Consider the following 25636-nt stretch of genomic DNA (forward strand, 5'->3'; position numbering starts at 1 on the left):
AGGGCGGTATCCAGGCCTTTCCCAGAATCCATGCTCTTCCCCAGAAAAGACTCCAGATGCTGGGTGGAAGGGCTAAAAAACCTTCTGCCCCAGTATCCCCAATTCCTGGGACCTCCCTCACACACCCCCAGGAGACCCCAGAGGGCCCCCCCCCAACTATTTTGCCTCTCGTCCTCTTGCCTTACCTATGGACCTGCTGGGGACCCACCCCCATCCCCAGACACCGCCATTTGAAGCCTACCCCAGGGACCTCTGGGTACTATCCCACCTTAACCCTAACCCTTGCCCTCCCCATCCAGATCAGCAGAGCCTGGCCTATGAGAGTTCTGGGAAGCTTGGCCTCCAGCTCTGGCTATGCTTCTGCCTCACAGTGTGACCTTGGCCTCTCTCAATGGCCTTGCTCTTCTGACCCATAGTATAAAGCCAGTTTCAGCCAAATTAGGAATCAGGCCAATTTGGGAAGTGGTTCCTTTTCATTCTGCCAGCTCCCAGATGGCTCTCCCCACCCCTCCTGGGCAAAGTGAAGCCCTGGACCTTGTTCCTCCCTCATCCTCCTCTCTGTCGCCCTCCGCAGCACCTGTGGTGACTGGAACAGGACCCAACTTCTCCCTGGGGGAGCTGCAGGGACACCTGGCATATGACCTAAATCCAGCCAGCACCGGCATGAGAAGAACGCTACCCAGCACATCCTCCAGCGGGTATGTCCCCGGGGCCCCACCTCTGGGCACTTCACGCCCCCCCCACCTCCATCTGGCCCCAGCTGGTTCATTCCTCTCCCTGTTTTCACGTTCCACCTGGGAAACTCTTATTCATCTTTCAAAACCCAGCCCCCAAGTGACTCTTTCCCCAGCCCTGACATCCCACGCTGGGCTCCCACAGCCTCGAGTCTTACAGGTCTAGCCCCTGAGACTCCATGAGAACACAGACACGGGTTCATGCTGAGATATGCTGTGTGATCGTGAGCCGGTCACATTCTGTCGGTTTCCTCACCTGCCAAGTGGGATCATAATCCTACCAGGTTGTTCTGAGGATTACAGTAGGTCAAGCGATCAGCCAGGCTTTCAGGGCTTTTAGTCTCCACTCTGCTAGCTTGCTAGTTTGGCCCTCTGCTGAGTCCCTCCCTGCCTCTGGCCCCAGGTGTCCCACCCAAGTGATGGGCACGTTAAAGCGGATGTCATCTGAGAAGCAGCCGAAAGTCCGCGGCTCGCGTGACATCTCGCGATAGCACACTCCTCGCCCTGCCCCCTAAGAGCCGGAAGTAGCGAAGCCCTCCGGGCCCGTCTCTGTGGTAACCAGTCTGCTGGCTTCCTTCCTCGCCCCTTAGGAGCAAGCGGCACAAATCGGGCTCGATGGAGGAAGACGTGGACACGAGCCCCGGCGGCGATTACTACACTTCGCCCAGCTCTCCCACGAGTAGCAGCCGCAACTGGACGGAGGACATGGAAGGAGGTGGGGCTGGTGGCGGGGGCTGACCGACCTTCCGGTCTGGGTTACCGCGGCAGCGACTACGTGTTCCGGCAGGCACTGCGCGGGCGCCCCGGGGCGGAGAGTCGGCCTGGGAGCCGCGGGGCCTCCTGGGAGTTGTAGTCTCGCAGGCTGCGCGCGGTTGGAAGTAAAGTCCGGGTTCGCGTTCCCGGAGCTCTTTGGTTCCGCTCTGGCTGGGCAGGATGGAGATTATCCCTTGCCCGACTTTCCTGCCCTCTGCCTGTTAACGGCCCATCTCTGCGGGGTTCCTGCTATACAGAATTGACTCAGTAGCGATTCTGATCAACAGGGTGCTTCATCCTCGCGTCTGCCGTAGACCCTCAACTAGAGCGTCCTGATACGTGGGTTCCCTTTCCACTGGGGTCCTCCCTGGAGTCCTTTTTTTTTTTTTTTTTTTTGCAAGATTCCCATCTCCATGGGATCTTGCTGTCTTTGAGTCCAGTTACATAGGAGCCCCGCCTCTTTTCTTATAGCATCCTTTTCCTGGTAGATTTTCTTGTTGCTCCTCTGTCTTCATAGGGTCCTCTCCAGAGTGTCTATCTCATGGGGCTCCTGTTCTGTAGGGTCAGCAGTTCCGTAGAAGCTTTTTTCTGTTGAGCGCTGGCTCTTCCTGATTCTTTGTTTACTTACTGTCTCCCTAAGGGCATTCTGCAAAGATTTCCCTTCTTTGGAGTTTCCATCTCCATCACGGTTCTTATCTAAAGAATCCCTTTCTGGGAAGTCCCTGGTGGTCCAGTGGTTAGGACTTGGTGCTTTCACCACTGCTGTGGCCCGGGTTCAATCCCTGGTAGGGGAACTAAGATCACGCAAGACGCGCCGCGCGGCCAAAAAAAAAAAAAAAAAAAAAAATCCCTTTCACCTTAAGATTCTGCTCTCCAGCGGGCCAGTGTTGCACTTAAAGGAAATGGTTTGCAGAGTAGCCTGTGGGGAGGACGCCCCTGGCATTCCTCGGATTCTCAGCGGGGTCTGTGCCCCCCAGTTTTAGAAGCATGTTCATAACCTAGTGGTTATGAACGTGGACACTCGAGTCCCCCAGCCCTTACAGCTTCCTGGTGACCCCACCTCTCTGGGCCTCAGTTTCTTCATCTGTAAAATGGGAGTGTTAATACCTGCAGTACCCACTCCATAGGTTTATTGTGGGGATTAAGTGAATTAATGCATTTGATGTCCCTAAAACAGGCCTGGCACATAATATGTACCCAGTATACCTTAGGATTTGTTTTCTTCTCTCCCCTTCCTCCTCTTTCCCTCTTCCCTGTAGAGTCTGATTTCTTATAAAGATCTGTCTATACAAAGTACCATACCCGTAGGATTTTTGAAAAGCAATATAACATTACAATTAACAGGGCAGGTTCACTATAACAGAAAAGAATCTGATATATATATATATACACACACACATATATATATTTATATATATGGAATTGAAACATTTTGCTGTCTACCTGAATTATTGTAAATCAACTCTTCTTCAATAAAAGAGAGAGAGAGAGAGAGAGAGAGAGAGAGGGCAGGCTCGGGCATCAGAGAGACCAGGGTTCAAATCCCAGCTCTGTCTGGCTCACTGTGTGGGCTGTGTAACCTTGGGCAGGTGACTTAACATCTCTGAGCCTCGGTTGCCTCATCTTCAAAGAGGGAGTGATGAGAACCATCATTCTTTTGGAGAATTGGAAGGAGGACATGGTAGAATGTGACTTAAGCAACCATCTGGCACATAAGTGACCAGGAAACAGGAGAGTTTCTTTGATGTTCATGTCTTTAGAAAATTCCCATCTCTTGGAATTGGTCTCTAACACAGCTAGTTGTGACATTTGAGGTCCCAAGCCTCCTCCCTCTTCCTCAGTGTGGGCTCCCAGGTATCTAATGCTGGGAGGACCTCTCTATTTATTAGGCTTTAATTTATGGGTCAGAGTGTCTCTACGGTTCTGTCTCTGTGGGTTCCCTATCTTTCTAAAGTTTGTCTCTATAAAGACCTGTATTCAATAAGCTTTAAGTCTGATTGTAGATAACAGAAAATACAAAAGGAAGTGCATTTCTCTCACAAATAAATGTCCAGCCATCAGCTGCCCTGGGCAAGTGTGATGTGAGGGACTCAGTCTTCTGCCTTATGCACCACTGAATGTGGTTTTCATTCCTACCTCATGGTCCCAGATAACTGCTAGAGCTCCAGCCATCATGTCTGCTTTCCAGCCAGCAGGAAAAAAGGGTCAAGTCTGGGCATGTCATCTCCCTTTAAGTTTAATTTTCAGAAGATGCACTTACCCCTTCTGCTTATCTCTGGGCCCCTGAGTTAGTCCTAAGGCCATACTCTGCTGCAAAGGATGCTGGGAAATGTAATCTTATTTGGGTCAATTATGGGCCCATCTCAAATCAAGGGTTCTGTTACTAAGGAAGAAGGATAACGCAGATATTGGGAGACAGTTAACTTCTGCCCTATCATTTACTGATTGGGAACTCAAAAGCACTTCTCACTAACACTGTGATTGAAGAGGTTGGCTACATATAAAGTGCGTACTATTTAGAGCTGAAAGACAGCCTGTGCTGATGTAGCCACAGCAGCCCTGAGAGGAGAAATTATAGCTTTAATTGGAAAAAGAGAAAGGCTGGAAATAAAGAACCCAGCATTCAATTCAGATGCTCAAAAAAGAAAAACAAAATTTTAAAAGGAAGGAAATGCTAGAGAGAGTCACTGGGGCTTGATCCAACCTTCCTACACTGAGAATAAAGTGGCCATGATGGGGGAGGACAAGGAGGAAGCCCATACCATCTTCTGGTATGTGATGGGGAAATCACAGAGCTGGAAGGGAATACCAGAGGGGGTCAGTCCTCCTATAGCTCCCATTGGTTGCCTCAGGTGATGGCAGACTCACTCCCTCCTGTGGGTATCTCAGTACAAACCTCTAGTGTGTGCCTGCCCCTGCCTTCCGGGTGCTCACAGGCTTGTGGGGAGATGAATTCTATCTTTTCCTCCCCCTCCTCTTCTCCCACCCTCCTCTTTCCTTCCTGCCCCTCCTCCTCCTCCTTTTTCTCCTCTTCCTAGTTTCCTCTGGCTTCCTGTCTAGACAGCCCCCAATTAGTTGTTCATTAAGGGGGTTAAGCTGATTAGAGTACCCTCTCCCTTCCTTTGCTGTGGCTACCGTGGGCAGCTCCCAGCTAACCCCCCAGCCCCAGCCTCCTCACTCCGGTGCCCTGGCGGGGGCAGAGGCCTGGGGGAAATCTTGCCAGCTCCGCCCAGGCAAGACCCCTGCAGCCACATCTCTCAGACCCCATACACCAGCTTCCAGCCCTTTGCCCCTTCCGTGCCCAGGCCAGGAGGACCAGGAGTGCCCTTTCTCCTCCTGGCCACCTCCTCCCGAGGCCTTCCCTGATCACCCAGCCAAGCGGGGCAGAAAGGGGGTCCCAGAGTGCTTTGCTCTTGCTGCTTCTGTGGCCCTCCCCCAGGGTATATGGGCCTCCCACAGGCAGTCATTATACGGAGTGAAGCAGGGAACTTCCATCTCTCTCCTTTTCCCCCAACTCTTTTTGAACTTGGGGGGCAGGAGGGGGTGGCAGAGCGTGGCCTGAGGAGTTACAGAGTTGCCTTTGAATCCCAGCTCCACCACTTCTTGGCTCCCCAGGACCTCACAGGGGGTCAGTTCTGCCCCCAGAGGACACTAGGAGGTGCCCGGGACATCTCTGGCCATCCTGACTGGGGGGCTCCTGGCATCCAGTGGGTGGGACCAGGGACGCTGCTCCACACCCCACAGCGCCCAGGATGGGCCCGCTGAGGATGACCGGTGTCAGCGGTGCTGGAGGTAGCGGGGGAGGCCATCCCACGTGGTAAGTGCCCAGTGAGTGGTGGCCGATCCCAGCAGAGCTGCGCTCCATCCACCCACCTGGACGCTCCGCACACTCTCTGCCCACCCTGTGTTCCGGGCCCTGGAGACCCAGTGGTTGGCTGCAGTGGGCCCCCCAGGGGAGCTGGCACTGCACGGGGACAGGCTAGTTTGTCAAGCAGACGGGTAGGTGCTCAGATGGGGGGTGTACAGGCCCACCTGTTAGATGAAGCGTATGTGCTTAAACGGAGGACAGACAGGCACGTGTGACAGGCAAGTGGAAAGATACTTGGGGGTGGGCACCTACAGGCACGTGCGTCCGTTAAGGTTTGTATCTTCGACGGGGGACGTAGGGATGCTTGACGCTTACGTGGAGATATGTATGTTAAGCAGAAAGATGGCCACTCGGATCAGGGAGGTCAAGGGCACTCCTGTTAAATGGAGAGACGCGTGCTTTGATGGGGCATATACGTGCACTGCGTTAACCAACACCGGTTGCTCACATGGGGCCGGTCCCAGCATGTTTGTTCAGATGTAGGAACGCAGGCAGGAGGGTGACTCTTTCTTGCAGCGCCGGGCGTCCCCGGCCCCCTCCTGGACCCTGGCTCCCGAAGGCCCCATCTCAGGAAGCTCTAGAAGGGCCTGCGGAGGTGCAGCTGGGGGCGGGGTCCACGCCGGGCTGTTTCCATCCAGGACAGGCTGTTCTAGGAAATCCTCCTAAGTGAGCGTCTGACAGCCGTAACCTCATTCCCCCTGCAGCCCTGAGCCAACCGGGAGCCCAGCACGCACGCACGCACGCACGCACGCACGCACAGCAGGGCCAGCCGCCTCCCTGCCGGCCGCCCTGGATGCCACCAGCTCCTCCTGTCCCTGGGAAAGCCCGGGCCTGCACCCAAGGCCCCGCTTGGCCGCCAGGTCCCTCTGGGCCGCCGACCGCATCCCAGGACACGCTCCCCCGCTCACACACTCACGCGCACCCGAGCCGACCAGGGCAGCAGCGTCTGTAACAGCAAAAGCAGATGGTGGCCTGAGTGCCACCGACGGGCGTCGGGGGGCTAGTTCCCAGATCTGGCTCACCCCTGGCCGTGCCATCGCAGAGGATGAAAGCACCCCACGTGGAAACGCCATAGTAGGGGTGGGGGGAATGCAGCAGCATCCCAGGTGGGCCAGCCCTGGGGACCCACGCAGATGCCCACTCAGAGAACCATCAACCCGAGACCCCAGAAACAGCGGTGGCGGGCCTCGGAGGAGAGCGGGGGTCCTGACTGGGGCGGCTCTGCCCCAGGGGACGCTGAGCCGTGTCTGGGGACATCTGTGGTTGTCATGACTGGGGGGTGCTCCCGGCGTCGAGTGGGTGGAGCCAGGGAGGCTGCACCACACCCCACGGCGCCGAGGACGACCCACAGAGGATGACCCCGGCCCTGACGCGTGCAGCCCGAGAGGCCGCCTTTTGCGGGGTGGCAGGCAGTGTGTCCCTAGAGACTGTCATACTGGGTGAAGTAAGTCAGAGAAAGACAAGTATCACATGATATCGCTTATGTGTGGAATCTAAAAAAAAAAAAAAAAAATGGTACAAACGAACGTATTTACAAAACAGAAGTAGAGTCACAGATGTAGGAAACAATCTTACGGTTGCCAGAGGGCGAGGGAGGGGGAGGGATAAATTGCGAGACTGGGATCAACCTATACACACTACTCTATATAAAATACCTGGCTAATAGGGACATGCCGTGTAGCACAGGGAACTCTACTTAGTACTCTGTGGTGACCTGTGTGGGAAAGGAATCTGAAAAAGAGGGGATATATGTATATGGATAACTGATTCACTTTGCTGTGCACCTGAAGCTAACACAGCATTGTAAATCAACTCTACTCCAATAAAAACTATTTAAAAAAAAAAAAAAAAAAAAACCAACCCTCACCAGGTGTGAATCCACTGTGGGCCTCAGTGGGTGTGTTTCACTGTAAAATGAATTTAAAAACAATTCCTAAACATGTCTGTCTCCAGATCCCCACTTCCCCCAGAGCCCAATTCCAGAGAAGGGGCCAGGCCAGGGACTCTACCGTTTTTCAGACACGTCGTCATCCTTTGCTGTCACTAGAAAAAGCCTCTGCAGAGGGGGGGGTGGGGGTGTGCAGGGAGGCAGGCGGGGGGCATTCATGGTTCTTCAGGGCGGACGCGTGCCCCGCACCTCTGGGGTCAGCCTTCCATGTCATGACAAGGCTCCTCCTGAACCAGCGTCCGTTCTGTGCCACGGCCTCCACGGAGTCTGTATGTGCCTATTTTACACCTTTTATTCATTGAGGCCGAGCTGGAGACCATCTGGGTTCCCCAGGGCCACCGGGTGAGGTAGTGAGACCCCCGTCTGCAGAGGAATGGCAGCAAGTAATTCCAGTGCATGGGTGTGTGCCAGGCCCTGATCTAACGGCTTTACATGTTGTATCGCATGTAATACTCGCAATGACCCTGCAGGGAAGGTTCTGTCCCCCCGGGTAAGGATCGGTGGGGGGGGCACAAGCACAGAGCCACGTGGGCTTTGGGGCTTTGGACCAATCCTTTGCCCACCCTGCCGCCTTCTCCGGGGCTCTGGTGTCCCTGGGGGGGCAGGGGGCAGCCCTGAGCCGACTTATGTCCGGAAGGAGAGAAGGCGGGGGCTGGACTCTATCTTCCAGGGGGCCGTGTGGCGTCTGACTCCTCCTCCCGTGGGCCGTGTGACCCTGGGCGGCCCCCTTTCCAGCTCTCAGCCTTGGTTTGCCCCTCCTTACAATGGGCTCCCAGCCCCTCGCCCATGGGTTGCTGGGAGAAGGGGGGGGGCAGGGGCTCTGCGGGGAGGTGCGGGGGTCCTGGGAGTGGAACACTGCCTGCCGGCCCTTGACCCTCTGGCCCTCCCCGCAGGCATCTCATCCCCGGTGAAGAAAACAGAGATGGACAAGTCCCCTTTCAACAGTCCGTCTCCCCAGGACTCGCCCCGCCTCTCCAGCTTCACCCAGCACCACCGGCCCGTCATCGCCGTGCACAGTGGTGAGCACCGCGGGCCCCGGGTGGGGAGGGGCGGCTGAGCCCTCTAACCAGGCCCCTTATGGCCGGGGAAGTCCCACCGGCCGTCTGACCACGGGTCCTATTGCTGTAGCCTCCCACCCGGGCAGGAAAGCCTGCGGGTGCCATGGTGGAGAGCACCTGGGCCTGACTCTTTTGGGGCCTCAGTTTCCCCTTCTGTACATGGAGGTGCGGCCAGGGACTCACCCCTCAACCTGCTCCCCGTGGGTCACACTCGAGCGACCCACTGACAGACCCCGGGGCGGAATGGCCGCAATAGGAGGCAGACACCCAGAAGGACACACACAGGCCACACAGCCCCTGGTGACCACTGCCCGCTCCTCACACACACGGGAGCTCTCATCTCAGCCACACAGACAGGAAGCACCACGCTCACAGCGTGGGGTGCGAGCTGAGCCCGTCCACTGGGCTCATAAACGTCCCCCTCCCAGGGCTGTCCGTAGGACCAAATGAATTAAATCAGAATGAGTTAAATAAGAGCTTGAATGTCACCTGTTGCCCCTTAGTTGTGATAGTGATGATTTAGTTCCCTACAAGGGCAAATACACATACAGGGCAGAGGCAAACATCAAAATAGCACAACAGTTTAGACAAGGAGCCAGCCAGGCAGGCCCCCCGATTGCCACCGTTCTTGTACATAAAGTTTTATTGGCGGAGGGCCACACCCATCTGTTTACATGTCATCTGTGGTGGCTTTCAGGCAACAAGGGCAGAATTGAGTAGCTGCATCAGAGACCCTATGACCTGGAAAGCCAAAAGTATTTACTGTCTGGCCAGGGGCTAGAGAGAGAGGAAGGGGGAGTGACCACTAGTGGACACAGGGCTTCTATGTGGGGCAGTGAAGTGGTTCTGGAATTATGAAGTGAATATACTAAAAGTCACTGACTTGTTTAGAAAAAGAAAAAGAAAAAAGCAAACACCACACTGGAATATTACTCAGCCATGAAAAGGGGTGAAGTATGGACACTCGCTACACCGTGCATGGACCTTGAGAGCACGATGCTCAGTGAGAGAAGCCAGACACAGAAGGACACACAGTGGGTGACTCCACTGATGGGAAATCCACAGACAGAGAGTGGCCTCCCGGTTGTCAGGGGCTGGGGGAGGGGATGGGGGTGGTGCTAATGGGGACGGGATTTCCTTTCAGGGGGATGAGAATGTTCTAAAAGAGATTGTAGTGATGGTCACACAGCTCCACACAGTGAATTGTACACTTCTTAGAAGACTGGATTTTATAGTGTGCAAATAATATCTCAATTTTTAAAAAATATCGAGGGCTTCCCTGGTGGCGCAGTGGTTGAGAGTCCGCCTGCCGATGCAGGGGACGCGGGTTCGTGCCCCGATCCGGGAGGATCCCACGTGCCGCGGAGCGGCTGGGGCTGTGAGCCATGGCCGCTGCGCCTGCACGTCCGGAGCCTGTGCTCCGCAGTGGTGAGAGGCCCGCGTGCCGCAAAAAAAAAAAAAAAAAAAAAAAAAGACATGATGGGAATTCCCTGGTGGTGCAGTGGTTAGGACTCAGCGGTTTCACTGCCGAGGGCCCAGGTTCAATCCCTGGTTGGGGAACTGAGATCCTACAAGCCAAAAATAAATAAATTTAAATAAATTTAAAAAGTGCTCAAAGGGGTGACGCCAGAGCTCTGGGGGGTCACAGTACAGTCGTCGAATCTGGGCGTGTAAGTGACAGCAGGGCCTGATCACGGCAGATGCCACTGGGTCTCCACACGTTCGTAGTATTAAAGGTGCCGCAGCGTGGGCGTGACGCACACCCACAAGCACAGTCACTCGGAGACAGGGCGGCCTGGCGGGAGCCCCTGGTGACCACTGCCCGCTCCTCTCCGCAGGGATCGCCCGGAGCCCTCACCCGTCCTCGGCCCTGCACTTTCCCACTACGTCCATCCTGCCCCAGACGGCCTCCACCTACTTCCCGCACACGGCCATCCGCTACCCACCTCACCTCAACCCCCAGGACCCGCTCAAAGATCTTGTGTCGCTGGCCTGCGATCCGGCCAGTCAGCAACCCGGACCGGTGAGTCTGGGGGGCACGACCTCCCTGGGGCCCTGGCGCGAGTGTCAGGCAACCCTTCCTCCGCCAGGGCAGCTTCTGTTTTACAAACGGCGGGGTCCACAGCCCCTGGAGCCAGACCGGGTGGGAATTCAGGCTTTTTCAGCTGTCTGAGCAGACGGTATTCTAGGAAGCCTCCAAATCAAACACGGTTGCGGCTGAGCTCAGGCCGCCTTTGGCCGGACTTCCACCAAAGCTTTTGGTGTTCGGAGCCTCTCAGATCTGGGAACCGCGGGCGAGGTGGTGGATGAATGAATGCGTACTCGCGGCAGATGCGGGGAGATGCGTGTAGGCCGCCCGTGAGGTCCAGCGGTGCTGTTTAGGAGGCGTGGAAGGAAAGCAAGTGGGTACACAGTCGGCTGCGGAGGCAGGGAAGGCACGGCGACCCCAGGATGCTGGAAGCCTGCGGGGTCAGGCGAGCACCGGGCACCCACCAAACTCGTCCTGGCCGTGCCCACCAGGCCGGTCCACAGCCCCGGGGTGGACGGCAGCCCGAGGCGGAGGGGGCACCCGCCACCTTAACCACCTGTCTCTCTGTTCCCCCCAGTTAAATGGAAGTGGCCAGCTCAAAATGTCCAGTCACTGCCTTTCTGCTCAGATGCTGGCACCCCCGCCCCCTGGGCTGCCGCGGCTGGCTCTCCCCCCCGCCACCAAACCCACCTCCGAGGGAGGAAGCTCGTCGCCGACCTCGCCCTGTAAGCACCCGGGAAGGTGTCCCCGAGGGGCCCCTCCCCTCCCCGGCCCTGCCTCTGGGGTCGGGGTCTCAGGCCCAGCCCGGTGGGTACCGGCGAGTTTGGTGGGTCCCCAGACGGAGGCCTGGGGCCCACGTGGTCAGGTCCACACAGGGCCAAGGCAGCCTGAGGGGATGGCCAGGGGCAAGTCTGGGGTCCGCCCCCGTTGGCCGAGTGGCCTGGGGCCCCCGTGTCCCCCCTCTGGGCCTCTAAACCTTCTTCCGTGCAACAGGCAGCTGGCAGTAGGTGAAGATCTCAAACTGGAGGTGGGAGGGCCCGACCCGGCCCCCAGAAGCCTTTTGTCTGAGGAAAATGAGAATCTGTTGTGGTGATGGTGGTTTTAAAATCAGGGCATCTCACATAGAAATTCCAGAGTTCCGGATTTTCCGGGGAAACTGGCCCCAGTGGGCCCTGTTCCTGCTGGTAACCTGGGCTGGGCCACATCTTTAGACAGGACGCACCCTGCCTGCCCACCTGACCCCAGGAGGCCCTGGGTTGGCTGCCTCGCCTTCTACAACTTTCTGCTCTCCGGATGTGGGTCCAGGTGGTAGCCTGGTCGGAGGCCCTGGCTTGGTCTCCTAACCTTCTAGAACTTTCCACTCTCTGGATGTGGCTCCAGATTACGGCTTGCCAGCCCCCAGGGCACCTCTCCCCCCCACCGCCACCTACCACCCCAGTCCAGGGCTGCTCCAGGCTGGGAAGAGGTTCCTAGAATCCCCATCCTGGGGTCTATCTACCCCATCAGTGGTGGCTCTGCCCCCGGCCTCTCCCTAAACCCCCTTCCTCTTTGGGTGTCTCTCTCTCCCTTGCTCCCCAGATGAGATTCTTTACCCCACCCAAGCAGGAGGGGCCAGCCCTTCCATCCGGGCCCCATCGGACCCCCTCCCCGCATGCAGCACCCCAGTATTTCTTCCCCGGCATCTACTGCCTGCCGAGACCCGGGGCAGCCTCACGTGCAGACGGGCTTTCTCCAAACACCGTGACGGAGCGCAGGGCACTGGGTTGCAATCCTGCCCCTGCATCTCGCTCCCTGTGTAACCTTAGGCAAATGTCCTCCCCTCTCTGAGCCTCAGTTTTCTCAGCCGCAAAATGGGAGAGTCACCAGAGGGTGGTGGCGAGTGAGTCAGTGCAGTAGGTCAGGGAGGACGTTTAGCGGGAGGCCGGGTGCAGAGGACAGAGTCGGCACGCGGCGCCGGTCTTCACCTCCTCTCTCTGCTTTCTCATCTGCGAAATGGGCATAACGATGACGTCCGCCGCGTCGAGGCTGCCGAGGGTTAAAATGGGATGGTGCCCAGTGCGTGGCTTACAGCGGCGCTTAATAGACAAGGGAGAAACGCGGATTTCTTCTCCTTCCCCTGCACCGGCTTCTGAACTGCAGGTGCAGCCTGCTTCCCACCCCCACCCCCAAACGCCCCAAGCCTCACCACCTCCCACTTATCTGCGCTCTGGTGGAGACCACACGGGGACCCTCCCGCCACTCCCGTCCCCTCCCCAGCCTGGGTTGCGAACCATTCACTCACTGGCAGAACACAGTGCGATTAAAATATAATCATATATATATATATATATGTGCACACACGCAGCCTCCCCTCTGCCCTCTCCAGGAGGGAGATTAATAAATAAAACGCCCTCAATAATTCATGGCCCCCCCCGCGGCGGGTTGCAGGCCGCAGGAGCAGGAGGGACCAGGCAGTGGAACACTCTGAATAATTCACAGGCGGTTTCTGGATTATGAAACTTTCCTCCTGCGCCTGCCCTCTCAGCAGACGCCTGCCCGCGTGACCCCAGGGGCCCGAGACCGTGGGCTTTTCGGGGTGCCTGGACCATCGGGGGAGGGCGGCAAGCTCGGAGGCACCGGGTGCTGGGTGTGAAGGCCCGGCTGTGTGACCCAGGGCAGCGGCCACCCTCTCTGGTGCTCCCGCGCCGCCCCCGCGCTAACGGGCTTTCGGTCTCTCTCCTCCCCGCAGCCTACTCTACGCCCGGCACGTCCCCTGCAAACCGTTCCTTTGTGGGATTAGGACCAAGGGATCCAACGGGCATTTATCAGGCACAGGTAGGGGCCAAGAGGCCGGCTGGTGGGGGGGTGGGAGGGGCAGGGCAGAGGGGCCGGCCTGGGCGCGCAGGGAGAGGCCGGCCTCCCAGCCCCTTCCAGGGCCTCGAGCCCACGCCCGGGGACGTGGTATGGCCCCCAATCCTGCCAGGGGACGCTCCTGGCAGAGCTGCTGTGGGGCTGGGGTTTTCACCGCCCTGGCCCCGTTTGTACCTATGGGAAGACTGAGGCTTGCAGAGGCGAGGGGATTTGCCCAGGATCACACAGCGCGTCAGCCCGGGCTTGCAACCCCCCAGCCTTCATCCCCTCCCACGCCGGCCAGAGGGAGGGACCACAGGAGAGGGAGGAAGGGGGTGCCAGAGGACCCCAGGACACCAGGGGCAGGTGGGAAAGTGAGGCAGCCCATGGCAGGGGGAGGGGCCTCCTGGTAGGACATGCAAGCCCCCACCCCTGGCTCCAGCCTGCGAAGCGGGAGTGGGGCGGCAGAGGCGGGGTTAGCATCGCTGCAGCTGAGTATGCACCAGGGTGGGGGTCGTGAGGCTGGCTGAGGACGAGACACGGAGGCTCAGAGAGGAGGAGTGAGTTGCTTGAGGCTGCACAGCAGTGCAGCGCAGAGCCTTGATGGGTCTGGAGCTGAGACTCATGGCTCCCAGCTTCCCTCGGGGTGGGAGGTGGCCTCAGCCCCTGCCCACGTGTCCCCGACACCCGCCTTTGGGCCGGGGTCCACATCTGTGTTGCGTGCAAGCCGGGAGTGCGTTGGCAGGGGGTGTTCGAGGGTGGTGGCCGGACCCCAGAGCCGTGCTCCCTGGTGCGTGTTGGGGAGGGGGTCATGGGATATAAAACAGCCAGAGGACAGCACCAGCTGGTGCAGGCCCACCGAGGCCCAGACGCGCAGAGAAACCTCTTCAGGGCTCCCCAGCATCTCCAAATCCCCAGAGCCACAGAGTATGAGGATTTGTGGGGTCCCCGGGGGTCAGGTTCGGACCCTCAGGCCACTTCGGGAGGATCCCCTGCAGTGGAGTTCATGGGGAGGGCGGGGGAGTCGGTGGCCTGGTAGCCACATCCCCAGAGATGAGGATGAGACCAGAATCAGCCACGCTGACCAGGCCCAAGGAACCTCCTACCACAGCCTGGACCCCTGGCGACCGTCTGAGGCTGGCCGGGTTGCTGCTGGCGGCTCAGGGGCACAGAGTGGGTGGGCAGGACCTGGCTATACCCCTCCCTCCCTGCCCAGACTTTAGCTGGGGGTGCTGGGGTCAGGGCACCAGGGCTACCTGGGGGGAGCTCTGAACCTCAGTCTCTTCTTCTGGCCTTGGGCACCTCCTGGGAGTCTTCGAAGGGTCTGGAGCATTAGGGGACCAGTTTAATCCAGAAAGGGCACTGAAAGGCCAAGACCACCCCACACACCCTCGCACACCCAAAATATAAGCGTCCTGCTTTACAGAGCCCCAGCCAGGATCCAGACAGGGGGGGTCACTTGGTCAGGGTCACCCACTGAGCTGGGGTGGCCCCAGGATTCCCCGCCTCGGGTTTTGGGTTCTGTCCCGGCCTAGACACCCCTGCCCCCCGGTGCTCAGGGAGCCAGGCGTTTCCTCTCCCACCCCCACCTGACAGCCCTCCCCGCTGGAGGCTGGGAATGTCCTAATTGCTGCAGAAAGCAAAGCTAATAAAAGTGACAGGGAGGGGGCCCTGGCCCCTTAACCCTTCCCCAGCCTCCCCCCCACCCCATTGTCAACCCCTGCGTGGGGGGACGGGGGACCACCCGGAGCCAATGGCCTGCAAGGCGGGGGAAGCAAGGTGCCGGGGAGGGGGGCACCTTTGGTCACCACCCACCTTGGCCAGCAGGCCCCGCTGGGGACCCAGAGAGAGTGGATCTGGGGCTGTGGAGGAGCCTGGGGGTCGGGGGGCGCATCCAGGGCCCTGCCTGGGTGGGGAGGGGTAAGAGCCTGGTGTCATGTAGAGTAGGGTGTCCAGGCTGGAAATGATGGGGAGACAGCCTGAATGTGGAAGACCTCAAATGTGGGCTTTGGCCTGGGGGCCAAAGGGAGCCACTGAAGGGATGAGAGGGAGGGAGGAACACAGCCAGGCCTGGCAGTTGGAAAGGACTTTGTGGGGCTGGTGGGGGAGGGTGGCACGGAAGGTGACAGAAGGATGAGAGACCTCAAGGCTTATGGGAAAGGCGAGGCCCCCCAACTGGCCCTGGTGGAGGACCCCGCCAGCACCACGCAGGCAGGACCACGGGTCCCTGGACTAAGGGCGCCCAGGTCCCCCAGTGGGTTCAGGCCCCCGCCCCGGCAGACCCCAGAGGGAGGGAAGGCGGGGAGGAAGGGGCCGTGAGACCCGCTCCCCCTTCTTGGAGCCCCTGTGCAAAGGGCTCAGAGCCCAGAGGCCTCTCCTTTCTGGCCCAGTCAGCACTTGCTCCGCCTTCATCACTCCCAGCAGCTTGGCTCTCCTCTGCCCCCACCCCCGGCCCCTGCCCCCCAGCCTGCAGCGGCTTCTCTCCCCGCACCACCTGCCCTTCCATCCCCTGCCTTCCCCGCGGTCAGTGCCTTGCCCCCTGAGCAGTATCCTCTCCCCCAGTCAGCGCCCCTCCCCCAGGCGGTGTCGGTTGATCTCTCCCTGATCGATTGCCCACCTTCCTCATCCCCTCCACCCCCATCTCTCACCATCAGTCCCCCCAGTCCTGAGCCATCCATCACTTTGGCCCCCAGGGTGGGGCTCTTGTGGGCTCTGACACCCCCGCCCCCTCCGCTGTGTGAAGGGGTCCACCCGGCTGAGCATTTTACACCGGAAGCTCTTTGCCCATCACGCCCATTCAGCAGATGAGCAAACCGAGGGCCAGAGGAATTTAAGCCACATGCCCAAAGCCACACTGGTGGCTCCAGCCAGGCCAGGGGGATGCCAGAAGAGCCCAGACCTCACTGCTGGCACCGCGCAGCCTGTCTCCCCCTCAGCTGATGGGGGACGATGTTGAGTTGAGGGTGCCCCCGCCCCGACTGCTATGGGCAGAGAGCCTAGGAGGGGAGGAGGCAGGGAGGAAGGGCCTAGGGGAGGCTGGCCACCACCAGGGAGGGTCACGCCCAGAATCTGTCTGGTTGCCAACGGAAACCAGACATGAGGTAATGGCCAAGATGAACTTGAACTTGGCTGGAGGTGGGGGGCTGGGAGCTATGGCGCCAGTTCGATGGGATGGCACAGCGGCCGCAGGGTGGCCTGGTTGGAGGGGGTGCGATTGATTTACAGCAGGGGGCAGGGGAGCAGCGCTGCTGTGACCCCAGCGTGGTGGGGATGGGGGTTACCTACCCCCAGGCCCGCCCTACACAGGGGAATTGGATGCATTTCTAGGGGAAGGGTCTGTACAGCGGCTTCCCCGTGGAGACCCAGGCCAGAGCTGTCCGTGCAGACCTGGCCACCTGACCCGGAGCCTCAGTCTCCCCCTCTGGAAAGTGGGAGTCATGACCCCCTCAAAGGCCAAGCTAAGGGGTCAGCCCCAGGCAGGGGGACAGGCAAGGACTGAGGCCTCTCAGGCCTGAGTTCGAATTCTGCCTTCTCCCCTCCCACGCTGGTGGACTTGGGCAAGTTACTTTACCTCTCTGAGCCCCAGTTTTCTTCACTGCAAAACGGGGTTGGGGGGGCAGTAGTCCCTCTTTCATGGGGGTTCTGGGGCAACCGTTAAATGGGAAAATGTCACCCTCTGCGGACAAGGTGGGCAGATCCCCTCCCCTGTTTTATACTCAGGGCAATAAGGTGCGGGGGTGAGGTTGCTGGATTTAGCAAACAAAACCACAGAATGCTCGGGTAGATTTCAATTCCAGATAAAGGATTAAAAAAATTTTTTTTTAGCATAAGTATATCCCCAAAGTTGCATGAGATGGACTTATATTAACGAGTTTATCCATAGTTTATCTAGAATTCAGATTTCACTGCACATCCTGAGGTTTATCTAGCAGCCCTGTTTAGGGGCAAAGTCACTTGCCCCTAAACATCCAGCACGTTATGCCAGGTCTGGGATAGGGGAGACAGAAGTCCCGGGTCCCAGGGGGTAGGGGGGCCTCAGTGGGTATGGGTAGTGGCTGGCGGAGCCTGACCCCCATCTCTCTCCTTCTCTCTCTTTCTCTTTCTCTGTGTCCCCCTCGGGCCGCCCAGTCCTGGTATCTGGGATAAGAAAGATTTCTTCCCACGCCCTGCTCCTTCGTCCCGGGAATCGCGGGGAGCCACACAGCCGGCCCCCGGCCCACGTTTTCGGTGGCAAGCTAGAGCAAGCAAGAACACCCCGCTGACTCCCAGCCCGGCCGAAAGACAAAACACACAGACACATAACACACAGGAGGAAAAGAAAAAAGAAAAAAAAAAAAAAGGAGAAAAAAAAAAAAAGACAAACGGGGAAAAAAAAAAAAAAAAGAAAACCACACATAAAGATAAACCCACCCAACCAAGAAGATAAAAGGTAAAGATGGCAACGCTTCGGACTCTCGGGATGCCGCGGCCGGACGGACCGGACCGGAGGGCCAGGCCCCACCGCCCCTGGGAGCGGGCGCTCGGGGCGTCGTAAGTTATTCATCTCCTCTCGCTGCTGCTCTGGGAGGGCTGGCTGCCCCCACCTCCGCCCTGGACCAGGTGAGCGCAGCCTGGTGCCCGTGCCCGGCCGACGGGGCAGGACACCCAGCGAGGCCACCTCTCCCGCGCGCCCCCATCGCCACTGCCACCGGGACAGTGTTTGCCAAGTGGGGAGGCAGCCGCCGGGGGGCCGGCGAGGACCCCGGCGGCAGGCAGCAGAGGCCACCGCGGAGGCTGGGGTGGGCAGGGGTGCGACGGGGGCAGAAGAGGGTTGTGGGGAGACCCGGGGCATCGCCGGGGGACAAGGACGCATGGCCAATACTCTCTCAGGAGTGCCCCGCGGTTGTGGACGTCTCCGCCGCCCCCCACCCACCCCAGAGCGCGCCGGGGACTCGGTCTTTGGTGAAGCCCCGCGCGCCGGCCCGGTTTGGGAGACATCTCTATGCAAATGACCCCCAGCCCGCCCCCCACCCCCACCCCCAGGCATAGGAGGCCACCCTAGCGCACCCCAGCCCCCGGGGGAGGGCCCTGCGTTGCACACACTGTAAGAAATGCACTTTCCGAGGAAGGGGCTGGGGGCGGTGGAGCGGAGGGGCCCTGGGCTGCTCTGGACTCTCCATCCACCCAAGCCCTGAATGGGGAGGGCCCCAGCACCCCGCTTAGCCCATGGAGGTGTGGGAGGTGAGAGCGAGTGGTTTAAGTGCCTGATTCCTACCGCCCGCCCCCCCTCCCCTTTGTCCAGCTGGGAAGCGAGTGGCCGTGGGCATCCTCCAACCTCCTCCCCCGCAACCCGGCCCCTCCCGTTGCTGACCCCTCATTGCTATGCCCCCTTCAGAGCTAGAGCGATGGGACCCCGCCCAGTGGGCCCGAGGGGCAGAGCTGGGCATCCCCCCAGCGTCCTGCCGTAGTGGGGCACGGGGGTGGGATCTGGGGAAGGCGGTGTGCCCCCCGCCAACGCCTCCTCTGCCAGTGCCTTACATCCTGGAGCGACACCCCCTCCCTGGTGCCTCCCGGCCCAAAGGGGGACCACGGTTTGCACTTTCATCCCCCCACCCCCCGCCGAAGTGGGGCACAGCCGGGAGGTGCATCGCAGCTGGGCCGCCAGAAGGAGAGAAGGCCAGGCCGGGTGCAGTCCACGTGTGCCTGGACAGGGCGGGGGGCTCTGGCTGGGAGCAGGGAGGGTCAGCGCCTCCGGGCTCCCTTCAGCCTTGTAGGGGGCCTCCCATCTGCTAAACATTTTCCGTTGAGCCGCTCCAAAAACACTAAACCTGGGGCCACCGGGTGCCCCTCACCCCAGCTGCCTGGTCCCATCCATGCCTCCGCCCCGGGATGGCCGTCTTAGGTGGGGAGCCTGGGAGGGGGTGTTAGGTGTTCTAGGGTCACCGGGCCCAAACACAAGGACCCCTCCTGGCCCATCTGTCAGAGCCCCAACTGGCCTCCTCCATGCCTGGCGCTGGGGAATCCTGACCTCCATCCCTGGGCCCAGGCCAAAGCCATGGCCCTGGGCAGGCCTCCGCTTCACCTGCTCCCAGCCTGGCCCCCCCCTCCCTCTCCCGGTGAAACCCCGGTGCCCTGGGCCCGGCCAGCCTCCCCCCACCTCCCCAGACACCAGACTTTCCTTCTCCCAAACCAGCCCAGGGGGCTTGGCGAACCCACTCGATCATAAAGAGAAACGACCCCTCCCCCCCTGACCCTTCCCCACCAGCCCCACTCCCGCTGTCCCGAGGGGTTCAAGAACCCTTGGTCCGTCCCTCTGTCCCCAGGGCCCCTCCACCGGGTGGCTATTGGGGACCAAAGCATGGGCCGCTCTCCAGGAGAGCAGGGGGTTGTGTAGTTGGGGTATCCGGAAGCTTCTCAGCCGGGAACCTTAGGGTGCGGGTAGGTGGGGGAGGGGAGGGGGCACCTGGCAGCCCCCAGCTACCTAACTTTGCATGGTGCTTAGTCGAGGATTCCTGTGACCTGGCTCCTGGCGTCAGCTCGCGGCGGCTGAAACTGCATGGCGAATGATACTGGCTCTATCTCCCTCCCCCAGCCCTCCTCCAGCCCCCCCCTCCTCCTCTTTAAAAGAAAAAAAAAAAAGATACAAAAAAAAAAAAAAACCTTAAAAAAAATTCCATGTTTCCTAATTTGCACGAAATTTTCTATCACATGATGTGCCTTGCCTTCCAAAAATAAGTATTACCTTTAAACAATATCAGCGCACACAGATAGCTGCATGCACTGCTCGTGTAGTTAAAAAAAAAAAAAAAGACAAAGCAATGACATGAAATAAAAAGTAAAAATTGAAAAGGGATGTATTTCTATTTGTAAAAAAAAAAAAATTAAGAATTAAAAAAAAAATCACATTGCTTAAAAAAAAATCACATCGCTGAAAAAAAAGCAATCCACGGAACAATCGCCCCATGGTTTGCCCTACCCCCAGCCCACCCTTGGCCGCGTCTCCATGTCTCCTGCTGCATTGGGGGTGCCCCCTGGTGCTCTGCGACCCCCCCCAGCCCCACCCTCGGTCTCCAGAGGGGTTGTTTCTGAATCCCCTGCCCACAGAGGCTGGCGGACAGACCTCAGGGGTGTCCCCTGACACCGGGCAAGGGCTTCTCCCCTCACCGGGCCACAGGCCAGCCCCCCAGACGCCACGCATGCACTCGCGACTCACGCAGTCCGCCCGTGGGGCAGCCGCCCTGCCGACAGCCAGACTCCCCCCCCCCGTCCCACCTCTCCCGCAGGCTGGCGTCCCCCCCTCCCCGGCTCAGGGTCAAATCGCTGTCCCGCCCCCAGCCCCTTCTCCCCCTGTGCAGCCCCCCCGCCTTCTTGCCAAAGGACCCACCCCACCCCACCCCTGGAGACTGGCCTTGGGTGGCAAGAGAGCCTCCTGCTCTCCCACCCAGTTCTACTACGTCTTCCAGCTGTTAACTGTGGAGGGGGGTCTGGTGTGAAACAAACAAAAAGACAAAAACCGAACCCAATATATGCAATATTTGTCTGTCTGTACCTGTAGGTCTAGTTCAGCCATCGGAGGCCCGGCCGAGGGGCCAGGGGGCAGGGGCAGCTGGGGGCACAGCGTCCCAGGCCTTGGCAGGGGTGGGCAGGGGGCTGGCCGTGCTGTTGTCTTCTCCTCGGTTTTATTTTCTCGTATTTTCCTTCCTTCCTTCTCTCTCTCTCTCTCTCTCTCTCTCTCTTTCCCCCAATTTCCTTTGCCTTTCACTCAACCAAAGCTGAGACAGTAGCAGTTAGTGGGGTGTTCAGGCAGGAGGACCAAAGGGCCGGGTCCTCCAACCTCGCCACCTCTGGCTGGCCGTCCCCAGGCCCCTCAGACATCTCCCCTGGGGATCCACGGGGCAGACGGTCCCCATTCATTCCCCGGCCACCACCTCAGACTTTAGAATTGTCTCCAGAGCCGGTCGGGGCCTTGCAGACAGGCCCGGGCTTTCATCCACCACCACACGCTCATGTCATGTTTTCTTTCGAAAAGTCACCTCAGCAAGCCCCAGGGGCCAGAGGGAGAGCCCAGACCGCGGCCTCAGCTGGGCCTTGACACTGCCCTTGAGAACTGCCCTTTGGCCTGAGAGCCCAAGGCCATGCTTGTGGGTTTCCACGGGGGCTGATTTCTGGTTTTGGTCGCCCGTCCGCCCCAGGGAATTGGGAGCAGCCGGTGGTACAGGGAGTGGATGGCCCATCCCCGCAGGACCCCTCCCCCAGGGGCTTCACCGGGACCACCTTGTCACTCACGGCCTGCACTCCACAGCACCCCGGGCCCCACAGCTCCACCCTTCCTCGCCCCCAGCTGTGCGTCAGGATTAGGCAGAAACACTAGGAACCCGCCGGCTCACCTGCCTTTGCACTTTGGGTCGATGCCCCCGTGAGGCGGGGCCGGCAGGGGGTTGGGTGGTGTTGTTGTTGTTTGAACATAGATGAAACTGACATCTCAAACCTGCGGCCCGCTGGCCCATTGTTCATTCCAGACGGAGTCCCCCAGCCTGACCTTGGGGTCCAGCCCTTGCTGTGGAAGAGACTAAGGAGACCTCCCCGCTATATGCATATTGCCCCCATCCCTCTCTTTGGATGAGGGAGGGCACCGGACCCCAACCTGGGTGGAGAGGGTGGTGTGGAGACGTCAAGCTGACCTGGCCCTATCTGACTGGGGCGGGGGTCCGGGGTGCCCCGTGCCCAGGTCTGGAACCCCAGTTCTGGCCGAGTTCTGAGCCCAGATTCCCACCCTGAGCTAGACAATCAGACCGGAAAGGAACCTCAGAGGAGACGTGGGGCGGGGTGGGGGGGGCTGCTGCGGCTCCCTAAGCAGCAGTTTCAGCCTCAGCATCCCCCTCCCTGCTCCGGAACTTTCTCTCTGTCCCCAGAGACAGCAGTGTTCAAGAGCAAGCAGATTTGGCTGCACGGCGGCCAGTGAGGCAGGATCCCGGGGCCCCGGAGCAACCGTCCAGCCCCCTGGAAGAGACAGCACACAGGACCCCCCCACACACACACACACACCCCTCTTCTGGCTTCTCTGACGGTACTTTGACCTCCAGCGTAGGGCTATACTATACATTATATATATATATGTGTGTATAATTTTGGAATTCTTTTCTCATAATACGGATTATACAGTGGCTACTTTTTATTTTGTCCTGGATCCTTTCTCTGAGACCCTGATTTTTACTTTTCTGTGGGGCGGGGGGGGGGAGGGAGGGTGATAGGCAAGCGGTTCCAGAGATCCAGCCTCAGATCCAGCACCCCCTGCATCCTCCCATCTTTCCCTGTTTCCGCCGCCTTGGACACTTCCTGAGGGTCTCATCTCCACACTGACACCACCTCTCCGCCATCCACGTATCCCTAAGCGTTTCAGAGTGCGTGGGGTCCGAGCTGGCCCCAGAGGCCCCCACTACCCCCCGCCCCGGCCCCTTCCCCGGGCAAGGCAGGGAGACAGACCCAGAGCAATCCCAGCAGGACTTGTTGCCAGCGATACCAAAACAGACTTTTCCAAGCAGTGCCTCACATGTCTGCTGGTGTGGCTTTGGGGTTCTCCTCCCCCAGTCCCTGGGGGTCCCCTAGGCCTCAGGAAAGGAGGTGGGATCCAACAGGAATAAGGGCTCCAGGAGAGGAAGGAAGTCCCACACCCCCCAAGCTCCCACCCTCCCTACAGCCCTGCCTTCGTGCCACCTGGCTAGAAGGGGACCCACTGGAAAAGGGACAGGAGCTACCTCAGCCCCCCCCTCTGGTGGTGAGCCCCCAAAGCCCATTCCCAAAAATGCATCAACATCCCATCCTCCCAATCTTGGGCCCCAGCCAGGTCCCCTGAAACCAAAGCCCCTTCGCATCCAGGGGTCCTGGCCCCTACCCCCAACCTGTCGCCCTCCCACCCCCCAGGGCCGCACATGGGGGCGGGACAAGCCCTGTCTGACGGACAGAACACGTGTCGTGGGGGGGGAGGGACGACAGAGAGAGGGGAGAAGGACCCATTTTCCTCTCTGAATTTTCTTTCCTTCTTTCTCTCTTTTCTTCTTTCTTTCTAAAATTTTTGGTGGTGTTGCTGTTAAGTTCCTTTTCCCTCTGAGATGTTTTTTGAGGGTTTTTTTTCCCCCATTTTGTATTTTACCGATATTACCAGGATAGTTTACTCTGCTTCTCGCTTGCTGCCACACACACCGGATACAACACACCCCGCGCACGCACGCGCACACACACACACACACGCACACACCCCATGCTCATGAACCCATGTTGGGAGTGTTGGGAGAAGGTTCGGGCCGGGCTCACTGCCCTCCTCCTCCTCCTCTCCAAGGTGGGGACAGGATGGGGGACAAGGGGACATCTGAGCAGACCCAGGCCCAGCCTTCTCCTTGCCCGGCTCCCCTGCCCTGCGCCCTCACATCATACTCCGATCATAACCTTGTATATTACGCAGTCATTTTGGTTTCCGCCGACGCGCCTACCTAAGTACCATTTACAGAAAGTGACTCTGGCTGTTATTATTTTGTTTGTTTCCCTATGCAAAAAAAAAAAAAAAAAGAAAAGAAAAGAAAAGAAAAAATGAAAAAGGGGGTTCCATAAAAGATTCAATAAAAGGCAAAAAAAAGAAAAAATGTATAAAAATTAAACAAGCTATGCTTCGACTCTTTCTAGCTGTCTTGGGTCCTCCTTTCTGTGTTCCATTCGGGCTGTTCTGCGTCCTGTACCAAAGTGAAGGGAAGAGGCTGGAGGGCAGGCGGCCTCAGGAAACCAGTCCCGGGATTCTCCCAGAGCCTTTGATCAACAAATTCCATGGGCATCTATGGAGCACCTGCTCTGTGCCAGGCACAGGGAACTCCACCTCCTACCTGGCTCCAAGGACAGAGCCTGGCACACACTTGGTGCTCCAAAAATGCACAGAATGCCTTCCCTCTTTTTTTTTCTTTTCCACCTAGCAAACTCCCATTCATTCAGCAAAGATTTCCTGAGTACCTGCTGGGTACCAAGTACTGGGGACACGGTGGGAAACAAAAAAACACCCCAGATGATCTGTCTTCATGGCACTTACAGTTCCAAATTGGGAAAATGGACAGTAAACAATAAAAATAAGTAAATTTCGGAGGACGTAAGTGCCAAGGAGACAAATGAAGCAGAATAAGGGATAGGGGATTCACCCTTACATGAGGAAGTAATGTTTAAACAGAGATTTGAATAGAGGGAGAGAAACAGCCCCCTGAAAATCTGGCAGAAGAGTTTTCCAGGCAGAGGGCACAGCCCATGCAAAGGCCCTGGGGCAGCACCATGCCTGGTGTGTTGGAGGAACACTAAGGAGGCCTGTGTGTCTGGAGTGGAGTGAGCGAGGGGGAGAGAGGGAGGAGGGGAGGGCAGGGAGGGGGCAGGGCAGGCCGTGCACGGCCTTGTGGGCCACGGGGAAAACTTGGGCTTTTACCCCAGGAGGGAGGTGGGAGCTCGGAGCTCTGGAGGGCAGTGAGTAGAGGTAGGGCAGGGCAACTTGGTGCCAATACCCTCTCCTCCAGAAAGCCCTCTCTACCTGCCTGGGCAGAGCCCCTGCTAGCCATCTTAGCACCCCAGCACCCCAGTCTCTTCCACACCACCCCTGACCACCCAGAGCTGGCAGTATCCATGTCCAGCTCCTACCCCGAAGCCACAGGGGCTCCTCAAAGGCTGGGGTCAGGGAAGCATCATGGATGTGAGAGGCAGTCACTTCTCCTCCTTGGAGGCTGGGGTCTGAAACCTTGTCCCCCATCCTGGCCCCCATTCCAAGTCCCCCAGGGACCCCCAAGACGTGCAGTCAAAGCTCTCCGCTGCACAGGCTCCTTCCATCCTACCCACAAGCCTCCCCGGGAAGGACGTTTATATCCCCTTTCACTGGCGGGGAAACCGAGGCACGAAGCGAAGCAAGACGCACGGAGAGGGACCCAGGTGCGGTGCGGTGCGCCATAAGACACAATCGTTGGGGGCCAGGGGTGGAGTCCGAGACCCCCCCCCAAGATGGACACGTACCCTTCCCATGCCCCACCCCCAACCGGGGCGGGCTCTTCTGCGCTCAGCGGCGAGGTTCTGGCGCCCCCTTGTGGAAGGACCTAGGACCTGGACCCTGAAAGCGGGTCCCGGATGGAGGGGTCAGCTGACCCGCATCCCCACAGCCCGTCTCTCCGGGCGGAGGGGTGGAAGGGGAGCTCTAGGAGGAGCTTCTTTGCGGGGTGGGGATCTCATCTTGGGTGGGGGGCTCATTCCGGGGGTGGGCGTTCATTTGGGATGGAGGGTTCAGCCAGGGGCTGGAGATTCATCCTGGGGCCGCGTCACAGCCGGGCTGGGGGCTCAATCTGTCCTTTCATCTCAAGGAAAGCCTCAGTGTTTTTCATCCATCGGCCCCTGGGGTGAAGCAGTTTTTGGCTTTGAGGGGCTGTCCTA

The 25636-nt window shown here is 58.9% G+C and overlaps 1 protein-coding gene across 8 annotated transcripts in view; it reads left to right on the forward strand.

The window, feature by feature from the left end:
- NFIC (nuclear factor I C) overlaps nt 1-17610 on the forward strand; it is a 62989-nt gene extending 45379 nt beyond the window's left edge. For 2 of the 8 annotated variants that reach the window (XM_067033137.1, XM_059060043.2), the window contains exons 5-11: nt 575-698; nt 1325-1449; nt 8197-8322; nt 10200-10384; nt 10968-11115; nt 13119-13204; nt 17348-17610. In XM_067033137.1, coding sequence (XP_066889238.1) covers nt 575-698; nt 1325-1449; nt 8197-8322; nt 10200-10384; nt 10968-11115; nt 13119-13204; nt 17348-17365 — 812 coding nt within the window. In that variant the 3' untranslated portion in view covers nt 17366-17610. The remainder of the gene's footprint in view (nt 1-574; nt 699-1324; nt 1450-8196; nt 8323-10199; nt 10385-10967; nt 11116-13118; nt 13205-17347) is intronic. The other 6 variants (XM_067033138.1, XM_059060045.2, XM_059060042.2 and 3 more) reach the window with 3 other exon arrangements.
- Nucleotides 17611-25636: the final 8026 nt, after the last annotated feature.

This window comes from Kogia breviceps, chromosome 4 (assembly GCF_026419965.1).
Source record: "Kogia breviceps isolate mKogBre1 chromosome 4, mKogBre1 haplotype 1, whole genome shotgun sequence".
Taxonomy (NCBI): Eukaryota; Metazoa; Chordata; class Mammalia; order Artiodactyla; family Physeteridae; genus Kogia; species Kogia breviceps.